Below are 16,423 nucleotides of genomic sequence, written 5' to 3' on the forward strand. Positions count from 1 at the left end.
CACAGTTCAGCTCATAGTGGGTCTCATGCCATGCTGGTGCCTGGGGGCTATGTGGTAGAGGGCACGGCCCTGACATGGGGCTGCCACGTGGTTTTGTGTGGCTACGGCCATAGTCACTCTACTTGGGGTGGGTGGGACAGGCCACCTCTCTGGGGTGCTTTGAGGGGTAATGGGGCAGGGTGGGTTTGGGGGACAGCTTCTAGGCAAGACCCAAGGAAGAAGTGGTGCTAGACAGAATCCCGGCATTGATGTGGTCGGATACCCAGACCTCCCCAGCCAGGTTCTGCTTCAGTTACTGGGGGCTGGTGGCTTCTACATGTTGAGGGTGTGGCTGGGGGCATGGAAGGGCAGGTCCATCCCTCCTCTGGGAGCGTGGGCGGGGTAGGTCCATCCTTCCTCTGGGAGCGAGGGCGGGGTAGGTCCATCCCTCTGGGAGCGTGGGCGGGGTAGGTCCATCCCTCTGAGAGCGAGGGCGGGGTAGGTCCATCCCTCCTCTGGGAGCATGGGTGGGGTAGGTTCACCCCTTCACTATTTGGGGCACTGTGTCAGAAGGTCTGCTTTTGCAGAAACTTCCAGAGCAGCCCACCCTCTCTCCAGGGTCCCCATGTGTTGTTTTCTAGCTCCTTCTCAGCTGATATATTTTGCAAGTGCGGGGAGGAGAACAGTGGGTTAAATGAACAGAAGGAAGCCGGCATACCTTTCTCTCCTCTGCCCCGCCAGCCTCCCCTTCCCTCACACCTGGCCAACTCTGGACTGGCTGGCGGCCCACCCTTCCCTGAAGTGCACCCCACCCTTCCCTGAAGTGCACCCCCTAGCACTTGCTGTCAGGTCTATGTTTATGTCAGCTCTTAGAACGGCAGTTTTCTAACATTGCAATGGAACCTGGATCCCTTGAATATTCTATTCTAGTTCCACAGATTCCCATGGAGTGCTATCAGTCCTGCAGCCGTTTGACCCCAAGTTTACATGTCTGTAGAAGGCACCAGGGAAGCCTCGGGGTTCTCAATGCTTTGAGGACAAGCGCATTTTACACACATGAATGCACAAAATCAATGAGCAGTCACAAAATCTCGGTTTCCATGTTTCACGTACAGGGTGTGTCTCAGAAATTCCATATAAATAAAAATGCTCTTCTCTTTTGGTGAAAAAGTATCTTAAATCAGAGTTCAGCGGAGGAAACTCTTGCACTTTTTTTGTGTTGTTGTCGTTGTTTATTTTTTGAGACAGTCTCACTCTGTTGCCCAGGCTGGAGTGCAGTGGCGCCATCTCAGCTCACTACAAACTCTGCCTCACAGGTTCAAGCGATTCTCCTGCCTCAGCCTCCTGAGTAGCTGGGATTACAGGCTGCCCACCACCGCACCTGGCTAATTTTTCTATTTTTAGTAGAGATGGGGTTTTACCATGTTGACCAGGCTGGTCTTGAACCCCTGACTGACCTCAGGTGATCCATCCTCCTTGGCCTCTCAAAGTGCTAGGATTCTAGGTGTCAGCCACTGCGCCCAGCTGAACTCTTGCACTTCTAAAGGTGTTTACGATGGTTTTGTAACCCTAACCTTGACAAAGTCAGCTCTGGCTGTGAGGTTTTTTGTTTGTTTTTATTACGTATCTTCTCTCCCAGGTCAGCTTTCATATTTTCACAGTGGCTGAAATAATTAGTGGAAAAGTCTGTCTACCTTTTCATCAGAGGTATTGGAAGATGCATGAACCGGATGAGGATTTCAGGTGTTCTTGGAGCAAGTTAGCAGCAAAATGCCGAGTTTTTGTTGAACTTGCTTTGACTGTGATGATTTTCTTTTCTCCTCGTTAGTCCACCCTAGCAGGGCCAATGAGAGAAACACACACTAAGAGTCATGGAAGTTCACGGACCTGGGGTTTTACAGCCTGTCTCCTGGCCTGCCCCGAGAGATTAGTTACACAGAGAACAGTTGCCAGGGGTGGTGAGGAATCTTCCCCTCCCCTGAGCTGGGACTGGCTTTTCCTGGGGAAGCCAGGATTTCAGATTGTGTCTTGGTCTTTGCTTTCATTCTCTCTGCAGAGCCTTCCAGCATGCCGGTCTTCACGGGGTCAGAGAACTCAGCACAGCCCACCCCGGCTCTCCCATGGTATTGCCAGATAAAATACAGTGCACCCAGTTCTGCCTGAATTTCAGATGAACAACAGAGAGTTTTTTAGTGTAAGTATGTCCCGTGCAATTATTTGGGACGTGCAGTAAAGTGTCTTTGTTTGTCTGAAATGTAGATGGGACTTGCGCCGTCTGCCTTGCCCGGTGGTTCTCCCTGGGAGTTAATAATTAAATGTTTTCCCAGGCAGTGATCAGGTGTCTGCTGTTCCCAGGGAGCTGCTAATCAGGTTACTCAAGCCCCTTACAAAGGTCAGGACCCTCCCGGTGAGATCTCTGGCCATGCGCTCCCAGGACGGTTCTGCGAAGAGCCCGGGTGGTGTGACCCAGCCTTCTCCTCTGCTCCCGGCTTCTGCACGAAATCCTGGTTCCTCTTCGGACCCAGCACCGGGGTCCTTCTGCACCGTGGTTTGGGAGCAGATGTACTTGTTTGTGACCATCACCCCTGGAGCCAGCGCCGGGGGACACAATCCTAGTGGGCGACGATGTCCACCGGCAGCAGTGGGGGCTGCAGCCCCAGGAGCCCATCTTTGCTGTCTTTCCTGTTGTGGGCCGTTGTTTTTGTTCCTGGACTCAGGTCCCGCTATAGATGTATACTATGTGGCCTGCAAAGTAATCTGTTAAAAACAGTGACTTTCCGGCCAGGTGCGGTGACTCACGCCTGTAATTCTAGAACCTTGGGAGGTAGAGGCAGGTGGATCACTTGAGGTCAGGAGTTCGAGACCAGCCTGGTCAACATAGTGAAATCCCGTCTGTACTAAAAATACAAAAAATTAGCCAGGCGTGGTGGCAGGTATTTGTAATCCCAGCTACTTGGGAGGCTGAGGCAGGAGAATGGCTTGAACCCGGGAGGCGGAGGTTGCAGTGGGCTGAGATTGCACCACTGCACTGTAGCCTGGGTGACAGAGTGAGACTCTGTCTCAGTAAAAAACAAAGTGAATTTCCAACGTTTATACATTCCACATTCTTGCATCAAATCTGCCATATCTAAAAGATACGTGCAGGCCTGGCAACACCAGACCTGCGTTCCTACCTACCAGCTGTGGCCAGAGTAGGAATGCTGCTGCCTGGCTGATTTGAGGACCACGTTCTGCCAGCGTCACCCCCTTTGTGCCCCCTGACTGCTCTCGTGGGCATCTGCGATCTGGAGCCCTGGCCTCCCACCCAGTGTGTTCACTGGGTGCCCACTCTCCACTGAGGGAGGCTTCCTACACATGCCCCCCTGGAAGCAGCTTGGAGCTTGGACAGTCTTTTGCCTGCTCTTGCCAGTCGGACATTATCTGACCTGAGCAGGGACAGAACCAATGTGGGCCGTGTCTGCTCTATGCCAGGGCTCTGAGCTTGGGGCTCCCACTCGGCCATTTTTCAGATGTTGACACTGAGGCCGGCCCTGCTACCACACTCGGCTTCTTTCTGCATTAATGGGTGACATGAGCTCTGAGTAGCTTTGACTCCACTTAAGAAGGGCTCCTTTCCTTCACCCTCATGCCTGCACTGCTTTCTAACCCAGCAGGGCCCAGGAGAATGAGGACCCAGAATAAAAACGGGTGGAATGGGATGGCATCGCACCCACAGATGGAGGTTGATACCTGATAGGGAGTGGCTGCTGTCAGGTTTCTGGGCAGCAAAGCTGAGGGCGAGGCCGGAGTGCCTGCTGAGGACATAGTTCCAGCGCCCTCCGCTACCCGGCAGGCTCTTCCCACGCTGGAGGAGTGCTGGAAGCCAGCAGTGGGTATCAGCTTTCTCCTAATTGGACATAGAGCGTTGGTTCCTGGTGAACTGCCTGTGGCCTTCCCGGGACATCCCTGAACACTCACAGAGTCCCCCAGTTATAAAACGCTAGCACAGGGTCTGTGAACCTACACTTCTGCTGCCAGGGTCCAGGGCTGATGGGGTAGGTGAGCTGGGTGCAGGGTGAGCCTCACTGTACCTCGATGGGGAGGGGCGGCAGCTCCCATTGTGCAGAGGGCATGGCGAGGTGGGGCTGGGTGAATCATGTTGCTCCTGCCCCATCGAGAGGGCCACACAGCCCAGTGTCCACATGGCTGCCAGGTGGGTGGAGTGGGCCCAGGAGGCAGGAGCCTGTGATTTTTCTAGAGACGACTGAAATCCAGATGTTCTGTGAAAACTCTTAAGTTCAGGATTCCTGTAAAGCCCACTCCCATTTTAGGGACTCGATGGCAATAAACAGGCACCCCCTTTTCTCCGCTTGTGCCATCATCTGTGCCTCGTGAAGTGTCTACACACAGAGTGGGAAGCTCCTGTCCCCACCCCACTCCACGCAGCCGAGAGTTCCCAGGAGACCCATGCAGGGATTGTGTTAGGTGGTTGGACACAGTGTGCTCCGAAGACTGTGGACCATGGCATGGCGCCTTTCTTACAAAGAAAGAATGTGGGCTGGACATGAAGCCGCGTGCACCCTAGGGGGATTCCTCATGTATAATTGATGCACAGTAAATATATTTTGGTTTATAGCCAGAGATTAAATAGAAGATTAAACTATTGATTTGGGATTATCAATGTCATGGTTATCCATTAATATGAATAATTGGCAACAGACTTAGGTCCTGCATTAGGAAATCATCTCAGCTTTCCTTCTCATCATTTTCTTCCTCTCCCTCCCTCTCCCTCCCTCTCCCTTCCCTCCTCTCCCTTCCTCCTTCCCTCTCCCTCTCCTTCTTCCCTCTTCTCCCTCCCTCCCTCTTTTCCCTTCCTTTCCCTTTTCTTCCTCCCACCCTCCCTCCCTCCCTCTCTTCCTTCCTTTCCCTCTCCCTCCTTCCTCCCCCTCCCTTCCTCCCCCTCCCTTCCTCCCTTCCTGCCCCCCTTCCTCTCCCTCCCTTCCTCTCCCTCCCCTCCCTCCCTTCCTCTCCCTCCCTTCCTCTCCCTCTCCCTCCCCTCCTTTCCTCTCCCTCTCCCTCCCTCCTCCCTCTCCCTCTCCCTCTCCCCCCTCTCCCTCCCTCCTCCCTCCCTCTCCCTCTCCCTCCCTCCCTCCCTCTCCCTCTCCCGCCCCCCTTCCTCTCCCTCTCCCTCCCTCCCTTCCTCTCTCTTCCTTCCTCTCCCTCCCTCCCTTTCCCTCCTTTCCCTCCCTTCCCCTCCCTCATCATCTCCCTCTTCTCTTTCTTTCCCTCTTCCTCCTTCCTTCTCTCCCTCCCTCCCTCCTTCCCCCTCTCCCTCCCTTCCTCTCTCTCCCTTCCTCCCTCTCCCTCCCTTCCTCTCTCTCCTCCTCCTCCCTTCCTCTCCCTCCCTCCCTTCGTCTCCCCCCTCCCTTCGTCTCCCTCCTTCCCTTCCTTTCCCTCTCCCTCCTTCCCTTCCTTTCCCTCTCCCTCCCTTGGTCTCCCTCTCCCTCCTCTCCCTCCCCTCCCTCCTTCCCTCCCTCCTTTCCTCCCTCCCTTTTTCCTTCCTTCTTTCCTTCTCTCCCTTTTTCCTTCCTTCTTTCCTTCTCTCCTTCCTTCTTTCCCTCCCTCCTTTCCTCCTTCCCTCCCTCCTTCCTTTTTTCCTTCCTTCCCTCCCTTCTTTCCTCCTTCTCCCCTATGCACACAATCAGCCAGCCATCCATCCATCCATCCATCCATCCATCCATTAATGTATCCACCTCCCTCCCCTCCTTCCTTTCTTCTAATCCCTCCCCCTGCAGAGGAGAAATTTATTTTCCTGCTACCCTCCTTTCTACCTGAGGCCCTGAAATTGAGCTGACATAAGACAGAGTCACAAGAGAAAAACAGTTTGTGGACACGTGGAGCACCTGTCCGTGAAGAGTATCTCAAAATGTGGCTAGAGCTTGGGCTTGGGTAGTGCCTCAGTGCAAGAACAGCACATTTGTAGAGAAGAGACAAGACAAAGGGAAAGGACTGTGAATTCCTGGACGGGTCAATTAGGAGGTGGCTGAGCTGCAGGAAAGGAACAGCAGCTGAAGGCTAGTCTGTTGGTGAAGCTGGCTCCATAGGTTCCTCCAGGGCAGAGCTGACAAGGGTCTAAAGCTGTCTCCAGTGATGAACTTCTGTCCTTCCTGGTGTGGTGGGGGTGGGCGTGCGGTCTGAATTTACCTCTTGCTTTGAGGCACACCGGCGGCGCGGTAAGGCAGCGAGCTGTTCTCCCACCTGTTTCTCCTCCATCGTCTTCGGCTCAGGACGGGCCTTATGCCCAGGCGGCATATTTTGGGGTGGCCTCTTCTGCCCCCGGCACTCCGGCCCTCCTTCCTTGCTCCTAGTGAATGATTTTTTTTTTTTTTTTGAAACGGAGTCTTGCTCTGTCGCCCAAGCTGGAGTGCAGTGGCCGGATCTCAGCTCACTGCAAGCTCCGCCTCCCGGGTTCACGCCATTCTCCTGCCTCAGCCTCCCGAGTAGCTGGGACTACAGACAGGCGCCCGCCACCTCGCCCGGCTAGTTTTTTGTACTTTTTAGTAGAGACGGGGTTTCACCGTGTTAGCCAGGATGGTCTTGATCTCCTGACCTCGTGATCCGCCCGCCTCGGCCTCCCAAAGTGCTGGGATTACAGGCTTGAGCCACCGCGCCCGGCCAACTCCTAGTGAATGATTTCTAACAGAGAGAATAATAATACGGCAAACATCTGTGTCCTCAACTGTATCAAGTTTGACCTTGTGCCGTAGTTGCTGGAACTGCTTTCAGAAGTGCCTGGCTCAGAGCAACGTGGCCAGCGCAGCCCACCCTGACTTCCTCTGAGAGGGAACTGCTCTCCTGCGTTGGGCCTGTGCCCTTCCAGTTGACTGCTTCTGCGCCATTACGCAGGGTGAAAATGCCCACGTACCATCTGCGGGACTGTGTGGCATCTTTCCAGCCTTTATCTGGAAATGACTGTCTATGGTTTGAATCCTTCCGCAAATTGCCTTCCTTTTGCACAGTGTTACGTTTTGGGGATCATCCGCATGCAGCTTGGGTTCATTCATTGTCACAGCTGTGGAGTTCATGGGAATGAAGAGACCACAGCTTGATCAAGTGGTCCCTAAACAGTCAGGGTGACCATGCATTTCCATGTGCTGCTTTGGCAGGGAACAATCTTAGATGCTTTTCCGCATGCACGTGGCCTCACCCTTCCCTGCAGAATACACCCAGAAGTGGAATTGCTGGTTCAGCACGGCCCCTCCTCCACCAGTCCCCGCCATCGCCGGGGTCAAGCCAACTTTTATCCAACCCTTTCTGCACTCCTGCCCTGCAGAGGTGGAGGATGCCATAGATGCAGCCACCAAATAGTGGATGGCTGTCCCCAAAGTTCAGTCTGTGTCCTTCTTGAAAGCCTTGGTCTGGCTGGGTGCTGTGACTCACACCTGTAATCCCAGCACTTTGGGAGGCCAAGGCAGGTGGGTCACCTGAGGTCGGGAGTTCAAGACCAGCCTGACCAACATGGAGAAACCCTGTCTCTACTAAAGATACAACATTAACTGGGTATAGTGATGCATACCTGTAATCCCAGCTACTTCGGAGGCTGAGGCAGGTGAATCGTTTGAACCCGGGAGGCGGAGGTTGTGGTGAGCCGAGATCGTGCCATTGCGCCCCAGCCTGGGTGACAAGAGTGAAACTCTATCTCAAAAAAAAAAAAAAGCCTTGGTCTAAGGTGGCCCTTGGCAACCTGACCTGACTCTTTGTGGGGTAATTTTTATTGCACTTGACCTTGAGGAAGTTGCACTCTCAGCTGCCCCTGCCTCTTGGGGCCCCCCGAGTCTGATGGCTGCAGTCTGCTCATGACTCGGATTCCTCTCCAGTCCTGGTCTGGGAGGTTCTCTCATCTGTGAGCCTGGCCCTGGCTTTTTGTTCTGTTTTAACGTGGTACCTATCGTTGCCCTGTGTTTAAAGCAGAGGGGGTTATTATAGCATGAACTTGCCGCCATTCTGACCTGTGTTTCTTCCTCTCCTGCAGCTCTGTCCTCCAAGGAAAACAAAAGGCAGCCTTTTTTCTTACCTTGGGCAGCTCAGATGGCCTCGGTGGCCCTCTGCTTCATCTTTGTAAGCTGTGGTCATCCCCGTAGCTAACTCAGGCTCCTTTTGAGTGCTGGGGTTTCATGGCTGTGGTACCAAAGTTTGCAGGGTTTTTCTGGATCCTGGCTGCTGCCTCTTGCTCAGGCTCCAGGGAGAGCAGGCAGTGCTGACTCGTGTCCGCCCTTTGGGATTTGTACGTGTGCACACACGGGGCCCTCAGCTGGCGGTCACACCAGCAAACACGACTGTGAAAGCAAGTCCACCACGTGTGTTCCAGTGCCAGCGTTCACCTTGCCCCTGGGTTTTCTTTCATTTTCACATTTCCTGTTCTTTGTCTTCCTTCTTCCCACTTTGAAGACACAGGCAGCCATGCCGCGCAGCCCAACATCCAGTGAGGACGAGATGGCCCAGAGCTTCTCCGACTACTCCGTGGGGTCAGAGTCAGACAGCTCCAAAGAAGAGACCATCTATGACACGATCCGGGCCACTGCGGAGAAGCCGGGCGGTGCCAGGACGGAGGAGAGCCAGGGCAACACGCTGGTGATCCGCGTCGTCATCCATGACCTGCAGCAGACGGTGAGCCTTGTGGTCTGCCCTTTGGTTCCCATCTGGACGATGTCACCTGTGGCTTGAACACCAGAGGGCTGCTCTGGTCCTCCCCGGACCCGTGGTCCCGACTGTTCCAGGCACACCGTGCTCCTTCCTTGCTCCATACTTCTGCCCCGCTCCCAGCAGGTTCCCTCCTGTGCCCGCCTCGCCTCCCTGCTACCACTGGGCTCACATCATGCTGTCGCGGTCACTGTCCCCGCCTCCATCCACAAACATCCTCTGAGCATCTGCTATGTACCAAACCTGAGGCAAGGGGCCCAGAGATGGAGAGGAGCATTTCACAGCCTTGCAGAGGAAACCCAGGCAGCAGGCACACCTGTAACTGGCTTCGAGCACCAAGTGCAGGAGGCTCTCAGGCCTGGCCCTGCCTCTTCCTGGTGCCGGACTCCACCTTGCCTGAGGGGCAGTGTCCCATACCCCCCCACTTCCAGGGGGTACAGCTCTGAGCATTCGTCCCCACGTGGCTACTGTCTGCCTCCTCCTGTCCCTCCAGCCCTGGGCCCAGTGTCATTCCTGTGCCCCCCAGAGCCCTCAGGCTGCCCTGGCTCACGCTGGCTGGGCCCTGGACGTCTGTCCTTATGCCTGGGGGTCCCCACTGTTGGATTTTCCTCCCCGAGGAGGACGATGGCCCCTGGGAACTGGGGCTGTCTGTAAAGGGGACCTTCGTGTGCAGAGGAAGGGGTGTGGCTTCATCTTCTGCCTGAATCCACCTGAGCAAGCTGGGGGCCGGTCGCATAGCCGTGTTCCCTCTTCCTCACAGCAGGGACTGTGCCTCACGTGGTCTCAAATCGGAGGTGTGGGACAGAGCTGGAAGCATGGAGCAAACATCATGGTTGTGGACAGGCACCTAGTAGGGTTGGCCTGTGAGCATTTCACACGCCGTCTGTCCACCTGGGGAAGGCGGGTGGGGGTGACAGTAGTAGGGGCAGTTGGTACGAAGCCCTTTTGCTGTGGAGTAGAACATGGTGGACATCTGAGAGTTAGGACTCAGAGGGGCATCTGGGTGAGGCTCCTGACATTCTCCGTCTGTGCTTTCTAGAAGGGTCTCCCGGGGCCTCAGTGGGCTGGGAGGACCCTTCTCATTTTAGCTTTGGGTGAAAGGAACGGGGAGAGGTGGGCTGGCGGTGTAGGCTGCTGCAGGTGCTTGAGGAGGCGAGCCCAGTGCTCCGCATCCACCCCGACCTCTGAGTACAGTCTCCTGTCCCCAGCCACGATGGGGAAGGGAGGCCCAGGTGCTGGAGATCGGGGAATCGTGCTGCCTGCTGGCTGAGTGTTGCTGGTGCCTCACTTGGTGCTCATCCAAGGTCCCAGCTCCTGGTGCTGTGGAGGGGCTAAGAGATGCCCTGGGGTTAGCACCTCTCAGGCTTGGTCCCCAGCGAGAGCTAAATGTGTCTCCTCTTCCCCCAGTGCCAGCAGCTTGCGGTCTAGCAGGGACCCTCTGCTCAGCCTACCCCCAGCCCTGCTCCTTCTGGGAGAGATGCTAACTGGGCTGAGGGGGCTAACACGTGCCCTCTAGGGATGCCCTCAGCCAGGTGGCTTCAGCGTCTAGGACAAGCTTGTCCAAACCAAGGCCCGTGGGCCACATGCAGCCCAGGACGGCTTTGAAAGTGACTCAACACAAATGCATAAACTCTCTTAAAATATTCTGAGAGTTTGTTTTTTTTTTTTTTTGCAACTTTTTTTTTCTTTTTAGCTTATCAGCTCTCTCTAGTGTTAGTGTATTTTATGTGTAGCCTAAGACAATTCTTCTTCCCATGTGGCCCAGGGAAGCCAAAAGATTAGACACCCATAGTGGGGGAAGCTCAGGGTGGCCTGATGCCCCAGAGCTAATCCAGCCATGCCACAGGGCCTAGGGGCTGTCCTGGTAGTACAAAGGCTGTTCAGGAGGATAGGCGTGGTCTTTTCGAGTTCCTTCTTCTATGTTATTTAATGCCTCTTATAAAAGCTATAAATGATTGTTACGTAAAGATCAAGTAATGCAGGAAAGCACAAATGCCAGACTCAGCAGTGGAGGTCACATCAACACTTGTGGACCCCCATTCCGACATGCCGCTCTGCAGGATTACAGGCAATGGGTGGATGTGTATATGGATAGAAATACCTTGGTAAATGTGGGCTCAAACCACACACGCTTTTAAGAAATGAACATCATCAATGTTACTTTATTTGAGTGTAAGAGGAGAAAAAGATGGTGAAGGAAATGCTTCTTTTATTTTATTTTTTTTGTCACAAGAGACTTTTTTCCAGCTAAATCTGTGAAGTTAAAAGTGATTACGAAACAGTGGAAGGCTGGAATTTGTTTTGTATTTTATTACAGTTTTTTTCCCTTCTCACTGTGTCCTCTTCCTATATGGTTTAGGGGTAAATTAAGCTCATTGCTGTAATAAAAGGCCTCCAAATGTCAGGCACTTAACATATCAATGCTTTACTTTTTTCTCTTTTCTCAGTCCACCTGGTTTGGCAGGATGGACAGGTGGGAAGTTCTGATCCATACAGACATTCAGGGACCCAGACTCTTTCCATTCGATAGCTGGACCATTCCCTGGAGCTCTGGAATCTTCCACCAGGTCCTCTGTATCTGCCCAGAAGATAAGAGAGGAAGAGACAGAACTTGTAAAGTGCATCATCTTCCCTGGTTTCATGAGGAGGTTGCACCTGACTGCAGAGTAGGCTGGGAAACGCAGTGGAGGTCTGAGCCCAGGAAGAAAAGGGCATCAGTTTGGTGAATGAGTAGCTAGTTATGCGTGCAAGGGTGCACCCACGCGCGCGCACACACACTTCCCCTCCCCCACCTCCCGAGCCTTGCTGGGTGTGGACAGTGACTTTTTGCACGCTGTCATGCTCCCTCCCACTTACTATCCACCATGCTTCCAGGGCGCGCAGCCACTGTCTCTCTGTCTTGAGGGGGTCACTGCCGTCAGTTGCCTTTGCAATGGCCTTTACTTTTGCCGGATCCTTTTCTGGTTGTTGTTTTGCCTTTAATCGGAGGGAATTCATTGTTCAGTGGTTTTTTTTTTAGGAAGAGTTCCTGAGAGCAGTGCTTTCTCAGTGAATGGACGGTCGATGCTCATTAGCTGTGGTACTTGTGTTCTAAAAAGCTGCCACAGATGCTGAATGAGTGACGCCTTGGCCATTGCTCCCAGGGGAAGTGCAGGGTTTGATTTCTACAAGCCCCTGGTCGCATGTTTGACCATAGGTCAGTATGCAATCTTGCTTTATGTGCGTTGCTGTTTAAAGATGCCTTATTTAATATGTAATGGTGATTCATTAACATGGAACTCACAGCCAACAGTGCTCTCCCGCAGGCCTCAGTGAAGCTTCTCTGGCACGTTTTCTGTGTGAAGCTCATGACAACCTTCTTGCCTTAGGGACAAGTAGACAGCACTTCAGCCCTTCACTAGGGCCCCTCTTAAATGGCAAAATCGCCAAGAAAAAGCACAAACAATGTGAGAATCATGACACTCTGTGGGCTACAGTCAGATGCCTGTTTGCAAGGTGAGAGCTGAGACAGGAAGTCGGACCACCACCTTGTTCACTCTCCCGTGGGAACCCGTGCATCGGGCAACTGAAACCTTTGGCTGTTTTGTGCGAAAAGCATTGCTTTTGGGGTTACAAATCAATTTTAGCAAGTAGGCACACCCCCAATCCAAAATTCATGCATAGTGAGGATTGGCTGTGTTTCGAAAATGTCAACTTGTTCCCTCCGGCTTGAAAACTCTTTTCTTCTGTGGGTTTTTTGTTTGTTTGTTTTTTGAGACAGAGTCTCACTCTGTCACCCAGGCTGGTGTGCAGTGGCACGATCTCCACTCACTGCAACCTCCACCTCCCGGGATCAAGCAATTCTCCTGTCTCAGCCTCCCAAGTAAGTGGGATTACAGGTGCCTGCCACCACGCCCGGCTAATTTTTTGTATTTTTTAGTAGAGACGGGATTTCACCATGTTGCCCAGGCTGGTCTTGAACTCCTGACCTCAGGTGATCCACCTGCCTCAGTCTCCCAAAGTGCTGGGATTGCAGGCGTGAGCCACCATACCTGACCTCCTCTGTATTTTTGAGTCACAATTTCCCATCTGCGGGGATGTTGTTTGATTGTTTTCTTGCCCTGAACATTGCTTTGAATACATCTGAGGCCAACAGATTTATTTTTTCCATCTCATAGGTGACTTTTTGTTTTGGACTAGACTCCTAAAGAAGTAGCTTCCATTGCTGGACCAGGAAGTGTTTGGTGTTGGACATCATTGGTTTTTCCTAGAAAAAACTTTCTCTCTGCAGATTCTGTTTAAGGATGTTTTCATTTTAATGATTGTTCCTGTATTTTGTTACTTTTTCTGTGTTATCGGTTGGATCTTTTATTTCAGGGATAGTGATTATGCCTATATTGGATTTTTCTTGTTCATATCTGTTATCTTTTTCTCTAATTGCTTTAATTGCTTGACATTTTTCTGTTTGTTTGCTGTTCTTTTTTTTTTTTTTTTTTTTTTTTACCATGTTGGTCAGACTGACCTCCAACTCCTGACCTCAGGTGATCTGCCCACTATCTCAGCTCACGGCAACCTCTGTCTCCCGCCTCCCAGATTCAAGCAATTCTCCTGCCTCAGCCTCCTGAGTAGCTAGGATTACAGCCACCCACCACCACACCCAGATAATTTTTTTCTTTTAATTTTTAGTAGAGACGGAGTCTCACCATGTTGGCCAGGCTGGTCTCGAACTCCTGACCTCAAGTGATTTGCCCACCTCAGCCTCCCAAAGTGCTGTCAGCCTTGAGGTAGACAGCACTGTGAGCATCTTTGTTGAAGGATGACACACCTGTCCAGAGGGCGTGTGTCCCATGTGCTCAGACGGAGCACAGTGTGTAACCTGCAGGCGGAGGAAGGTGCAGGACACCAGCCAGCCCCGGGAGCCCCACTGCCCCCTCCTAGTCATGGGGAGGGTTTATGTTTAATCCCAGTTTACAGATGGGAACAGGAGGGTCAGACTTCAGAGCCAGTGAGGGGCAGAGCCAGTGTCCCGGGGGTTTCCAGCCCTGGACCTTGAAACCTGCTGGGTGGAAGCCCTGGGATACTGGCTTTGACTGCGCCACCAGCTGCTTGGTACTGGGCTGACTTGCACCTGTAAGTCGAATTCCTGGCAGGAAGGCGGCCAGCAGGCAGCGCTGTGTTCAAAGCAGCCCCGGCCCCAGTCGTCCCAGCATGAGTCAGACTCACATCCCCCTCTCCATTCACTCTGCTTTTGGGTGAGGGTCTGAAGGTCTGAGCCTCGGGGTTCCACCTGTCGGGACACAAACACCACTTGTGAAGTGAGCCATTGCGGGTTGGCGTCCAGCCCGGGGAGCACCCATTACTGTTTCCGTTCTCCTGAGTCCACCCTCCTGGAGATGCCAGCCACACTCGGAGGCTCTCATCCGCCACACAGGAGGGAGGCCCTGGTCATCGCAGCCATCGAGGTCCTCCATCGGCAGTGGGGCAAGGGTGTCGGGAGATCAGGGGCCTCCTACACCCGGCTGGACCCGGCCTCCCTGCCTGTTTGACGCTGTCCTTGACAGGGTCATCTTCCCCTTGCAGGGCTGGGTGTTTCCCCAGCAGGTGTTCTGGCCACTTTGCTAGAGGCACTAGAGACCTGTTGGAGTGACAGATGGAGCCACAGCTCTGCTCCAGCCCAGATTTAATCTATAGCACCTCCTCGTGAAAGCCAGGGCCTCTTCAGGGTTTCGTCTCCACTCGTGGGAGCCTGGTTGTTTCTGGAACCTTCTGAAGACCACTTTGCTTCACTCTGTTCAAGGCAAACAAAGCCCCTGGAGGCCAACACCAGAAATCCTCTGGGTGTGAGCTCTCAGCAACAAAGCAGACATTGTTCCCGTGTGAAATCCCTTGTGGGGCTGAGTCCTCTGTGTAGCCAGGGACACGAGACCGTTCCTGGAACCGTGCCTGGAAGAGCCAGCCAGGAGCTGCCGAGTGAGTCTGCACCGAGGCCCCAGTGCCCGCCAGCTGGGAGTTGGTCCTGGAGAAGCACCTGGGCGGCCCCTCCTCCCCCCAGATGCTGCCCCTCCTCCCCTGCTGTCCGGGCCCACTGCTGCTGGCCGAGTGAGTGCTGTTTCTGAGCCTCACCCTCCAGTGGGACTGAAGCTTTAAGTCATTGAGTGAGAGCCTCTAGCAGTGCCCATGACCCTTCAGGCACAACCAGAGCCCTCACTTGAATAGTCTTGTGTGGGTGGGCTTCCCAGGCCACGCAGGGAGTGGTGGGGTGGGCTCTGGGCACAGGGAGGGCAGCATCTCTGCGTCCTCTGAAATGCGCTGTGGTGGAGTGCTGGCACTGGACATTCAGCGTGGCCTTTTACACAAGTGGCATGTGCCAAAATCAATACAAACTACGGTGAGCTCTGTTATTTCTGGGGGAACGTGAATGAGGAAGAGGGAAGAAAACTGGCCCCATGGCCCGAAGCGGTTTCTCTTTTAATCCACAGTGAATGCCATGTTGCAAGGAGAGCAGAGAAGAAAATAGAATGGGGCTGCAGTGGCCTTTCTCGGGCTCTCCTGGGGTGTGTACGTCGGCCCCACGTCTGCCTCTCCCCAAGGACTGGCACCAAGTAGCTCCGCTGTCACTCTGAGGGCCGAGCTCTGCGACTGGCCCACCTCCCGGCAGAGGCTTTGGGAAAGCGAGTGTCCCGTTCTGTGCTTGAGTCAGTGCTTCCATTTATAAAGCACGTGCATCTTCAAGTGGGGTACTTCATTTAGGAAAAAGCGTTTGCACTACCATCCTGACCCCCTCAAAGACCACACATTGTCACTCACCTGTCCTCCCTCTCTCCCCACCCGTGCAGTCACTCAATGCTCATTAATACCTTTGCCATGCTGGGAGGCCCCTGCCCTCTCATTCCCCCTGTGCTGCCTCACCCTGTGGCACACACCTGCTGACGGGGATGTCCTCTCGTCTGTCTGCTGCTTCCAAATGGACTCTCAGATTTTTCTTTTTCTTTCTTTCTTTTTTTTTTTTTTTTTGAGATAGGATCTTGCTCTGTCACTCAGGCTGGAGTTCAGTGGTGCAGTCATGACTCACTGCACTCTTGGCTCAAGGGATCCTCCTGCCTCAGCTTCTCAAGTGCACACCACCACACTGGGAATTTTTTTTTTCTTTTTAGTAGAGACAGGGTCTCACTATATTGTCCAGAGAGGTTTTGAACTCCTGGGCTCAAGTGATCCTCCCATTTCAGCCTCCCAAAGTGCTGAGATTACAGGCACGAACCACCACGCCCAGGCGGATATGCTTGATTCCAAAGTGACCTTGGCCTGCCTGCTTATTATTGTGGATTAAAATAGAACCCCAGGAGCAAGGAGGTTTCACCTCCTCCTCCTCCAGGATTTAATCCCCTCTTTTTGGTCACAGACACATAATTACTACATTTGCATTTTGTATTTGAGGATTCCTCTGCTTTTGAATATTGGGAGGACTCTACCTGTCCTGGCAACGTCTGAGCCTATCTTCCCCTCCTGTACCTGGGGCTGGCTCCTCATCCTCAGAGATCATGAGGCGCCCGCCCATTGTGAGAGGGGGCTCAGGACGGCCGGTGCAGGGGTGGTTTGTTACCGTTAGAAGCTGCATTTGGAAGCTTTGCTGTTGAGTGTGCCCCCGCCACCCCATTGTGAGAGGGGGCTCTGGACAGCTGGTGCAGGAGTGTGGTTTGTTACCATCAGAAACTGCGTTTGGAAGCTTTGCTGTGTGAGTGCCCCTCCCCCGCCCCATTGTGAGAGGGGGCTCTGGACGGCTGGTGCA

At 53.5% G+C, this 16,423-nt stretch overlaps 1 protein-coding gene across 4 annotated transcripts in view; it reads left to right on the plus strand.

The window, feature by feature from the left end:
• Window positions 1–16,423, plus strand: part of SHANK2 (SH3 and multiple ankyrin repeat domains 2) — a 672,941-nt gene that overhangs the window by 85,301 nt on the left and 571,217 nt on the right. For all 4 annotated transcript variants that reach the window (XM_033203947.1, XM_033203946.1, XM_033203948.1 and 1 more), the window contains exon 3: window positions 8,407–8,625. In XM_033203947.1, the coding sequence (XP_033059838.1) occupies window positions 8,419–8,625 (207 nt within the window). In that variant the 5' untranslated portion in view covers window positions 8,407–8,418. The remainder of the gene's footprint in view (window positions 1–8,406; window positions 8,626–16,423) is intronic.

Source organism: Trachypithecus francoisi, unplaced genomic scaffold (genome assembly GCF_009764315.1).
Source record: "Trachypithecus francoisi isolate TF-2019V2 unplaced genomic scaffold, Tfra_2.0 Lachesis_group8, whole genome shotgun sequence".
NCBI classification, from domain to species: Eukaryota; Metazoa; Chordata; class Mammalia; order Primates; family Cercopithecidae; genus Trachypithecus; species Trachypithecus francoisi.